Source organism: Nesoenas mayeri (genome assembly GCF_963082525.1).
Source record: "Nesoenas mayeri genome assembly, chromosome: 19".
NCBI classification, from domain to species: Eukaryota; Metazoa; Chordata; class Aves; order Columbiformes; family Columbidae; genus Nesoenas; species Nesoenas mayeri.
In genome coordinates, this window is record NC_137568.1 from 4648953 (window position 1) to 4659948 (window position 10996).

General features: G+C 55.2%; 1 protein-coding gene across 1 annotated transcript; it reads right to left on the bottom strand.

Moving 5' to 3' along the window:
- Positions 1–654: 654 nt before the first annotated feature.
- Positions 655–9178, bottom strand: FBF1 (Fas binding factor 1; the record flags this gene model as incomplete). Its single annotated transcript, XM_080356754.1, has 18 exons — positions 655–714; positions 960–1084; positions 1187–1364; positions 1548–1712; positions 2244–2359; positions 2659–2774; positions 3023–3130; positions 3640–3813; positions 4107–4207; positions 4385–4519; positions 4922–4980; positions 5454–5548; positions 5796–6233; positions 6353–6443; positions 6864–6997; positions 7222–7339; positions 8660–8773; positions 9037–9178. The coding sequence occupies 18 exons, from the start codon at positions 9176–9178 to the stop codon at positions 655–657; spliced, it is 2469 nt and encodes an 822-aa protein (XP_080212880.1).
- Between the last annotated feature and the right edge of the window lie 1818 nt (positions 9179–10996).

Here is a 10996-nt window from a genome sequence, read left to right on the forward strand (position 1 = left end):
TAAAAAAGAAATGGTTGACGTGATTGCCTTTATTTTTTGTGTAAATATTTGTTTCTAATAAATCATTATTCTGTCCATGCGGTGTGTTGTTCCATCTAGCTCGACAGGAGCATCCTCGGGGCGCTGGTGAAGCCAAGCCTCCGCAATCCCACTGACCCCTTCGGTCGTCCCAGCCCAGTGGCCGATGGAATCAACCCCGTGGGAGCAGCCGTGTCCCGGGAGCATCGGCCGGGTGGCCGGGGGCACTTGCCCTGAGAGGTATCACCGCACCTGGGGAAAGATTTGACCCTACGAACTCTCCAAGATTAAAGACAAGGACAGCGCTTCAGCTGAGAACTAGGGTGATTTATCGATTGTTTTCCTCCCCCATCGATGTCTCTGTTAAGACTGGGGAGGGGGGTTACAGGAGGTCAAAAGGAGACACAGGAAGCCATGAAACAAAGAGATGATTCAAAGGAAACAGGAATTGTTTACTTATAAGAAGAACTTGAAAAACAAATACAAAGATAAAACTTGACTAATATACAGAGTAACAAACTATGAAATTTGACAAGAACTAGCACTACATTTACAACTTCCAGTGAACTTTGTAACATATATACAAAATCATAGCCCTGAGAATGATGGACACGACGCCAATGGAGATGAAGTGTTTTACGGAGCTTTCTTCATGGACTTGAGGAATAATTTCTCGTTCTCCAACGAATATTTCTCCTGAGAAGAGAGGAAGGAAGGATGGCATGAATACCATAAAGTGCCACAGAAAGGGGGTCACCAACCTGAGTCAAGCTGCGAGCATCCACCTCTCCTTCCCTCGGGGTGCTCTGTGGTCTCTGCAAGCCCAGCCCAGCCCTGGTCTCAGGAGACCCCCAGCTCTCAGACCCCCGTCAGGTTCACCCAGCCCAGCTCCCCCCAGCTGCTCCGCAGCCCCTTCCAGCCCCGCTCTGCCCCTGCTTCACCTTCTGGATGTGGAACCTCAGCGTCTGCACTTGGGCGTTGAGCAGGGCATGGTCGGCCACGGCCATGACCTCCCCAATGTCCCAGAACCTGCGGCGAGGCAGCGTCTCAACAAGAGGTGGAACGTCTGGAACAGGAGCTCAAGGTGCAGCTGCTGTTAGAGGAACGGCAGACTGCGTGCTGCCCCCCAGCACATCCCTTCCCACCCACAGCACACAGGAAAGCTCACCCATGGCGCTGGAGGGGCCACTGCTTGGGGCACCGAGGTCCTGGGCTGAGGGGACACTTCCCTGGTGAAGTTGCTGCTGCTGCTGTTTCAGTTGCTCGAAGTTCTGCAGCATGTCCTGCAGCATGTCCTGCAGCTCCAACTCTACCCTGTGTACCTCCGCGATCTTCTGGGCCAAGAGCTGCAAAGCAGAGCAGCTGAGGAGGTTGGGGACAGGGATCCTTGCTGCCTTGGGACAGGGCTCCTCTATGTGTCCCCTTATTCCCCTTCCAGGACAGGACCGGGATTCATGAAGGGTGTGAAACCCCAGCTGTGCTGCCGGCCTGTGCACGGCTGTGAACCACAGCGCAGATGCTTTGCTTACCTTTTCCACCTCTTCCTTCTGCAGCTCCACACGCAGCGCGGCATCATTCACCTTCTCCTTCTCCACCCGCAGCTCCTTCCAGGCCTCGTCCAGCCTCACCTGGTCCTTCCCCAGCCGCTCCTCCTTGGCTTTTAGTTCCTGGCCGCGGATCTTCAGCTCCGCCCGCTCCTAGGATGGGGCATGGGGGACACGGATGCATCACCTGCCCATTCCAGACACCATCTCAGACTTCCCAAGGGATGGGAGAGCCCTGCCCCTGCTGAGCTCCTCGGGGGTGCCAGTTCAGTTGCAAAGCAACAGCATCAGGTGCTCCAGCAGTGCCCTCGCCCACCCATGTGTGGGGACTGGGGCTGGTAGAGCTGGAACTGGACACACACACACAAACACTCCTTCTCCAGAAAGGACGGAGCCCCTCACTGTGCTGCACACCCTCAAACATAGAATCACAGAATCATTTCGGTTGCACACCCTAAAACATAGAATCATAAAATCATTTCAGTTGGAAAAGGCCCTCAAAATCACCAAGTCCAACCATTAACTCAACACTGTTACTGAACCATATCCCTCAGAACCTCATCTATGTGTCTGGGACAGACGCCATTCACCGGCTCCAGGCCAGGGACCCCCGCAGATCAGACAAACACCCCAGACCCAGCCAGGAGCCTGGTCCGGGCACAGAACACAGTGTGGGCTCACCTGCTCCATCAGCAGAGTGTGCTCCAGTCTTGCCTCTGTTTTGGCCACCAGCTCCTGCAGTTGCGTCCGCTCCTCCTCCATGTCCTTCTGCTGCTGTGACAGCCTGTCCTGGAGCACTGGGGAGAGGCAGCAGCAAGGCTGTGAGCAGCAGGAGGTGGGAAACCCCCTCTGGCCACACCATATTCACAGAAAAGCTGCACAGATTTGTTCTCATCACCTTCTGCACATCCCCAGGACATCAATCCATAAGAGGGAGACCCCAAGATGTCCATGACCAAGGCAGACAAAGCTTAGCCAGCCTGGGCTCCCAGCCTCTGCCTGACTCAGAGCCCAACTGTCTCCCTGTTTCCCTGAGTGTCCCCAGCCGCAGCAGGGACTCTGCAGCCACTGTGGCACAGAGCAATGGCAGACTTACTCCTGAGCTGCTTGTCCCACTGCTGTGCCTTCGTGGCCAGCTCCTGGGAGGCAGAGTGGTGTGTGGCCTCCACCTTGCAGTCCAGGTCGTGCAGGTCCATGTCACCATTCAGAGACCTGCAGAGAGGAGTGAGGGCAGGGTCACCCCTGTGGGACACACCTTGTGTCATCAGGATGGAGACAGGGATGCGTGGTGGGCCATAGGCTGGGCAGCCCTGCCCCAAACCTCTCGAGGTGACAGCAGAGCAGTAGGAAGATGTAGCTGCTGCTTAGGGGAGCCTGTGGGTAGCAGGGGGACAGGAGTGGCTTCTGTGGTCCAAGGCTGGTTGCCTGTAGGACAGGGACCAACATGGGGCCATCAGTACCTGGTGTGAGAAATGGCGCTGGTCACCGCATCCATCTCCTGCTCCTTCAGCCACTTCAAGTGCTGGATCTGCTCCTCGTAGTCCTTCCGTAGCTTCTGGACAGACGCCCTGCGGGACACAGGGAAGGAGCCCACCATGGGCTGTTACAAACTGGTGCTCCCCACGATGAGCACTGTGGTCATGGGGCTGAGAACCAGGTCCCAGTTGCTGAGCTGGCAGGGTGGTCTGTCACGGGGCACCCCACTGACATCCCACATCTGGGACAGACCACATCTAGGGGTTATGTGCTTCTCTACCAGAAACGGATTTCTCCTTGTCCCAAACTATGGGGACATGAGTGACTTGCTGACCCGAATAAAAGGGATTTGGGGGAGGGAAAACAGGGGGTTTAGCATCTTTCAAAATACAACGCATTCACCCTGGAATGATGTCTCCAGCCGCATCTCCCTGTGTCCATCTACAAAGCAAATCCTCACTGCAAAAGCCACCCAGTTGCCCCAACTCAGCACTTCTGGACTCTGATTTCTCCTTTCACCATGGCCCCAAACTGTTCCCTGGTTCCTTTGCCAAGCCTGGTGGTACTGGCCCCACGCACGTGCGGCTCGCGCCGCTCTCACCTCTGCATCGCCCGCAGCTGCTCCAGGTCCAACCGGTGCTGCTCCAGCAGCTCTGCCCGCTCCTGCTCCGCGTCCTGCCTCTGTTGCTCCATCTGAGCCAGCAGCTGCTCCTTCTGCCACCGCAGCATGTCCTCCCGCTGCTTGTGGGTCTCCTCCTGCACCTTCATCAAGGTCCTGTCCAGAGAGAGCCCACAAGGGGTCACGGCACAGAAGTCATGTTGCTTTCATCACACTCTGCACCCAAAGGGCACGTGGGGATTTAGGAGCAGATTGGTGGTGGTTTATGTGTGGGGAAACTGAGGCAGGGGCTGCTTCGCTCTCTGCAGTCTGAGCCCTGAACCCTCAGCTGCTGTCCAGTGCCGTGCCCTGGCTGGGGACGTGCTGGCAATGGGACTGACCCCTGGTCCTTGTCACCCAGGGGACAGTGTTGGTGAGAGTGAAGGGGAGCACAGGCCAGAGCCCGGTACCTGTGGGTGCTCTTCAGGAGATCCACGTCCTCCTGGTGCTGCCTCTGGACGCTCTCCAGTAACAGTTTCTGCTCTTCCTGCAGCATCTCCAGCACTTGGACCTGTTGGGCATCCGAGGAGAAGGTCATTGTGCTGGTCTGGGGACAGAAACCCTGGGCATCTCTGGACAGGGAGGTTCCTCCTCTCTCCTGTCACCCTGATGCTGTTTGGAGCAGACATGGCCCCTTCTCCTCCCCCTGGTCACCCATGTTCCCCATCCAGCAGGTGCTGGGGCTCACCTTGCCCTCCAGCTCTGCCACATGAGCCTTGACACTGAGCAGCTCTGCCCGACAGCCCGATGTCTCCTCGCAGAGCTGGGCTGCAGGAGCCTCCAGCCCCTTCTCAGGCAGCACATCCAGGGCTGGGGCCTCTGCCTGCGGGGATGGAGAGAGACACAGGCCCGCTGGGCTCTTCCCTGTCTGGGGACAGACACAAGGACAAGACCACAAGTCCTCTGGGAGCCTTTGTTTTGTCATTGATATTATAGATATATGCCTGGGGAACTCTGTACACACTGCTCAGGCAGCACAGCATTGCAAACGCACATGGTTTCCAAAGCACCCATAGCACTTTGGCCTGATAAATACAACTTGTGGTACCTTGGGGCTCCCCAAACACTTTGCATCTATGAACACAGCTCCCAGAGAAGCAAAGTGCAGCCCATCCTTCCTCCTGCTCAGGGAGCATGGACAGTCGGATCCATCAAGTTGCCAGTGAAGGGCTGACGATCACCCCCCGATCCTGCCCCTCCTGGGACTCAGGCCCAGCAGACCCACCTGAGTGAGTGGGGCAGGGTCTGGTATCTTCTTCTCTCCTGGTAACAAGGGTGTGGGTACTGAAAATTGAACAAATCCATGACTCAGACATGGCAATGGGAATCATCTTCATCACCCGAGGAGGAGGCTGTGGTCCCTAAGCCGCTCTCAGTGGTGTCTGAGCTGGTGCCCAGCCTCAGCCCAGCGCAGGACAGGGCTGCCAGCACACAGCACTGGTGGGACAAGTGTGGGGGCAGCAAGAGGGAAGGGGGAGAGAGAAGGGACAACAGGAACTGACAGCCACCCATTGCTCAGCCAGAGCAAGTCCCTTGCAGCCCCCTTAAGCCCCAAAGGCAGCTGGGTGGAGATCAGTGGAACAGGGATGGGGGATCCTGCAGCTCACAGCTCACTCTGACAATGGCCGGGAAGAACCTGGGCAGCTTCCACATGGCCAAGGGCGATGCTGCAGCTCCTGCCTTTTTGGTTTTTTTGCAGGGAACGGGGACCCTCTCTGCAAGCCACTGCCCAAATTGTACAATCACATAGAACGCACCCATGGTGTTGGCATCTCCGGAAGGATCCTCCTTTGCAGTATCTGATGGGCTCACTGAGGCAGGTTTCACGGTGCTGAGCCAGGGTACCAGCCCCCTGCGTGGGCACAGAGACACAAGTGACTCACAGCAGTGTCACAGCTCGGGGAGAGGCTGCAAACGTTATGCTTGGCATCGTTTGAAGTTTAAAGCCTTCCCTCCCAGTCCCAGTTACAGAGGTCCCAGACCAAAGTGATGGCTGCTGCCCACCAGCCCTCCCCGTTCCCCACCTCACACCCGCAGCTGCTCTCTGCAGGCTCTCTCTCTCTCCATGGAGGATGCCCCAAAGGGGAAGGAGGTCTCACCTGGAGCCACCTGTGCTCGCTGCCGTGTCCTGTGGGGCAGCTGCGGGCTGTGCTGCTGCCGGGGAGGCGGCTGGCTGGCTGAGGGGAGAGCGAGGATGCGGCCCTTCCCCCGTTGCCTCCAGGGGCTCAGCCTTGGCTTGTGCTCGGGCTCTCTTGCGAGCCAAGACAGCCATCAGCCAGTCCTCCTGCTCCTCTGGGCCAGTTTTAGCCGCTGCCTCCTCTGCGGCTGGGAGCTGGCTGGCGGGGCTGGGGGAAATGCCCACTGTGCTGCTGGTCTTCACGGGGGACGGCAGCTCCGAGTCAAAAAAAACTTCATCTTTTAAGCCCAGCCAGTCGGCTCCAGACCCTCTGCCCCGCACAGGGCTCTGGCTGGCTGGAGGGGATGGTTTGGAGCGGGGCTCTGCCTTCGGTTCACCCATGTTCTCAGCTGTGAACCTGCTGAAGGAGAAACAGTTGCACCCCTTGCCTGCCAGGGGACGCAGGGACCTGCCTAGTCCACCGCAGGCAGGGACAGCGGGGTGGTGACTGGAGCTACAGACACACACGCAGCACTGTACCTCACCGACTGCCTCCTTGATGGCCTGGAGCCCATCGAAGGCTGGTATTCTCCAAAAATGAGATCTTCCTTGTCCCAATGCTCTTCTTTCTCTGTACAGACAAGCAGCCCTGAGTCAGCGCCCAGAGGAGCAGTCACTGCAAAGACACCAGCCCTCCCCTCCTCCTCCTGCCCTGCAACCCCCACAGGGATTGCTGCCTCTGGGAAAACACAGCTGGAAACATCTTCCTCAGAAAACCATGAGCAATGTCTCTCCCCAGTGTGGCTGGGAAATGCATCTTTGTTGGGAATCAGCCCACAATGAAAGATGCTCCCAGGCTGCCTCAAGTGCAGAGTATGAGACTTCAGCATGAACCACCTTCCCCCCAGTGCTGGCTGAGAGCCCGTTAACCGCCCTGCTCACCCTGACAGAAAGGGTTTTTCCCCTCTAAGGGCATTAGAAATAAATCTCGCTATCTCAAGCCAACGCTGTCACCTCTGCAGGCCTCCCCAACATCCCTGGCTGTGCTCACCTGGCTGCTTTTGGGACTTTTCATCCTGTTTGAAGTCTCTGCGCTCTCCCATGTTCGGCTCTTCTAAGACTTTGGCCGCGGAGCCTCCTCCAACCAACTCATCCAGCTTGGAGCGTGCTGGCCAGAGCTCCTCTCTGTGGGGACACGGGGGCAGATGGTTTCTCCCAGAGGCAGAGCTGTTCCTCCTCACTCAGCCTGGCCAGGCTGCTCTGGCTCTTCTCTGCCAAACCAGCTGCTCTTGCCCCTTGCTGGGACCCAGGGGCAGAAACTCCAGCATCCCCCCCCCCAGCACGGTGGCACCAGCTCAACGTGCAGCCCACCCCCTGCGTTACTCCCATCACCTCCTCATTGCCCTTACTCTTTCTTGCCACTGCCAGATCCCAGCGCTTCCAGCATGTCATCATCATCACCTTCAAACACGATCTCCTTCCTCCTCTGAGCCGGGGCCGCGGTGCGCAGGGCTGTCTGGGGTGACTCTGCGGATGGAATCGCATATGGGAGGAGGTTTGAGCGGGGCTTTTCTTGTTTTTAAACAAGAGATCAAAGCAGCCCTGCCTGCTCTTATCTCTCAGGATGACTTACAAAGTCATTTTTAAGTAACTCTTTTCAATGACCTTGCGAGCCGCGGAGGAACAAGCTAGGCCAACTCAATGTGAGTGATAACGCATTGTTCAACTCTATTGCCGTTAACATACTTATATATATAAGTATGTTATATATATATACACCTATACTGGTTACAGTAATTATGCATACTTGTCACCTGCTGATTGGCTCAAGTCCAAAGGATACCTTTGCCTTGACCCTCCTACCTGCGGCGAGCTGGCCGCCTGAGTTTCGCACCTTTTCAACTGCCCCCTCCCTGGAGTTGTTTACGAGACTCGCCAAGGTCACAGTGTCCTTGCTGTTCCCCTATTGAGGCACTGAGGCCTGGTTATGCTAAGCTCCTAAAACATGTCAAACCATTAACTGATCAGAACACAACTCTTATTAGAACAAACTCTGATCGTGCAACTGCTCCATGGATTCATGTCCTTTATCTTTAAGCCACTCCGTAACATGACCTAATCTCACAGCAAGTGACAAAGTGGCAACACGCCACGCCACTGCCTGCTCTGTGGCCGTGTATCCACTGCTGGGACATTGCTGGGGGGCACTGACATGGGGGTTTCCAGCTCTGGCAACACCAGCAGCTTTTTTACCTTTACAAGTTTCCAATCAGACGATTCCCATCCCCCTCACCCAAAGCCGCTGCTCCACCAGTGCACCTTAGTCCTTGCACAAACCCATCAGCTGCTACTTGTGCCCAGAGTGGATTTATCAGGGTGCAAAGCGATTTTAAGGGACTGCCAGACCCATGAGCATCCCTGCTGCAGGAACAAGAGGGGTGAGTGCCTAGAACAGAGCCACAGTGCAGCTGGATGCCCCCCAGGGTGCCCAAGCTGGGCTTTAGCGTGGTCCAGGGATGCTACAGCCACCCAAATCCTGACCCCGAAAACTTGTTCTCATTTGGCAACATGCAGAACATGCTGGGTGAGGTTCAAGGTAAGATCTGAGCCTCCATTCCCAGAAAGGAAAGGCCAGTTCTGTAACCTGTGGCACACTGGAAATGTTGAGCATTCAGTGAGCTGTGTCACAATTAACCATGTTATCAAGTTGCTCTATAAATGACCACACCGGTTCATAAGAGATGGGACTAGGTGGCTTTTGATGTAATCAGTTTGGATCTCACACAAATTAAGCCAGTCTGCTCATTCATTTAATACAGAGAGGATGCAACAAGCAACCCCACTTACCTTTCCCTTTGCTCTCTTCTGGTTTTCTATCACAGCTGCTTTTACTGCTGTTTGGAGCTGCCTTCTTGGGAGCATCCTGCTCCTTATCAGATAAAAGATCTTCCAAAGGATCAGCTAGATTCGAGAATTACCCCATAGGGGCAGGAAAGAACAATAATAATAAAACCAAACAAAATCAATGTTATTTAGAAACAGAGTTCTGCAATAAACCATGCACTATTCCCCCACCATGTGTACACTCTATGTCTGGGACAGCCCCAAAAACGACCAGGAAAAGGATTTTGGGGAACAAAGCCACTTTTTGTTCCCTACCCAGGACAAAAACACCCCCTGCTTGTTTGCAACCAGGCTGCAAAATAGCAGAATCTCCTTATTACCTTTCTCAGCAGCTGGCAGCTTCCCTGTGGTTTTCTCTGCTCCCCTCGAGGAGTCACTTATCCCAGGACCTCTTACGGGGGTCTTCCGTGGCCCAGAACCAGGTTTTGGTATTCCCAGGATTTCAGCATCCAAGTCGTCCATGTCCTGGAAAGCAAGAGGACGAGGACGGGCGCAGGGTGAGCGCGGCGAATGCCTCAGTGCCTCTCCCTTGGGAGGCTGGTGCTGGGGACCGTGGCTGCAGCACAAGGTGAGGAGATGGGGGGATTTCTGTACGTACCCCCAGGCTCTGCACATCCGACGTATCGGATCCCTGCGTGCCAGGGAGGGGAGAGATCAGACAGATGAGCAGACTTTGGAAACTCCTCACCCCTTGCTCCAGCCCCTGCTTTTCTTCATTTTATGCACCCAGGAAGGCTGGGCTGCAGCAGCATTTGCCCCCTGGCTTTGCTCCGTCTCCTCCTGGGTACCTGGGAGCCCTTTTTCCATCATCCCCCCGCTCCCCTCTCCTGTCTTCCCCACCACACAGGGATACCAGAGGGGTGACCTCTTCAGCCAAACTTCTCCCTTCATCTCTGGTACCCCACTGCTCACTGGGATGGGGTGACACAGGGGTCCCAGCCCTCAGGACATCCAGGCTCTCTCCCCAACTCTGGGCTCACCTCTGCAGCTTCGATAGCGAGCTTGCTGTAGAAATCATCTTCTAGGACGGACCTGTGACACAAGCCCGACGTTAGCAGTGCCACATGTGAGCTTGTGAGCACACCAGAGCAACCATATCACAGCACACAGAAAATGAGGCTCAAATAACACCGGGATAAAAGATGGTAGTGCCGAGACTGCTGTAGTTAAGCAATAAATGGTTTTAAGGGACATTTACAGAAGATGTACAGGGCTGGAGGCACCACACTTTCCTGGAAAGCTTTAGAGAGATCTCAAAGTGGGAGAAGTTGTGTCTGAAAGGGACTCACTTCTTGCTGGTCTGCACGCTGGGGTTCCAGGCTCTCCCACCGCTGCTGCCGGCTGCCTGGGAAGCTCTGGTAGATTTAACACTGGGTTCATCTGAAAACAAGACGTGGAGAAACTAGGACGATGGACACAGGCATAGTCCTGGCCTAGGCACCCCAAGGGGGGATTTGCCAGCTTCTCATGGACCACAGAGGCTTTTAATCAGAGACAAACTTTACTTTGCCTCCCCAGATCAATAGCCAATCTATTCCAGGGCCTCTGGCTCTCCCCTCTGCTCCCTGCTTCATCCCCAGCACAACTGGAGCCCCTCGCACATCAAGGGCTGTTGCACCAGCAGCTCCTGCTCCCAGGAAGGGAGGACCAGGACAAGGATGCTGCCCTTTCAGCTGCAAAGGTTTGTTTTACCTTCAGACCCCAGGAGGTCGTCGAGGATGTCATCAATGGAGCCTGAAACGAGACAAATTAAAGCTGCTGAGATAGGTGAGCTCATTGAGCTGGTGTAGAAAAGCTCCCAATGTCAATAAGGCTCGCTCTTTTGAGATCCCCCAGGAATAAAGATTTGGTCTCAAGCATCAGCAATGTCATGCCTGCCATGTCTTCTAGAGAGAGCTGCCAGGGCCAGGACTTGATCCTGTATTTTATGGATGTAAAACTGGCTTCACTGAGGGAGAAACAAGACTTCTGTATCAAGTGAGCCAGCTGCTTTCCCTTCAGGTAGTTGCTGGCCACAAGCAGCACCTGATCTGTGAATTCTCACCTGACAGTATCTCAGAGCCCCTGGGCAACCCCAAATGCACTGCTTCAGTATCAGGGGCTGCAAGAGGCTTCTAAACAAGCAATTAGGGAGCAGGGGAGGGGAAGAACTGAAATAAATGCATATATTCTCCTCTGGATTTGGGAAAGCCCCCAAGAAAGGAACACAAGAGCCCAAGTGAGAGGCTGGTGAATATCTTTGGGTCAGGAACAACATGATGCCCTCAGCTGCACCTTTCA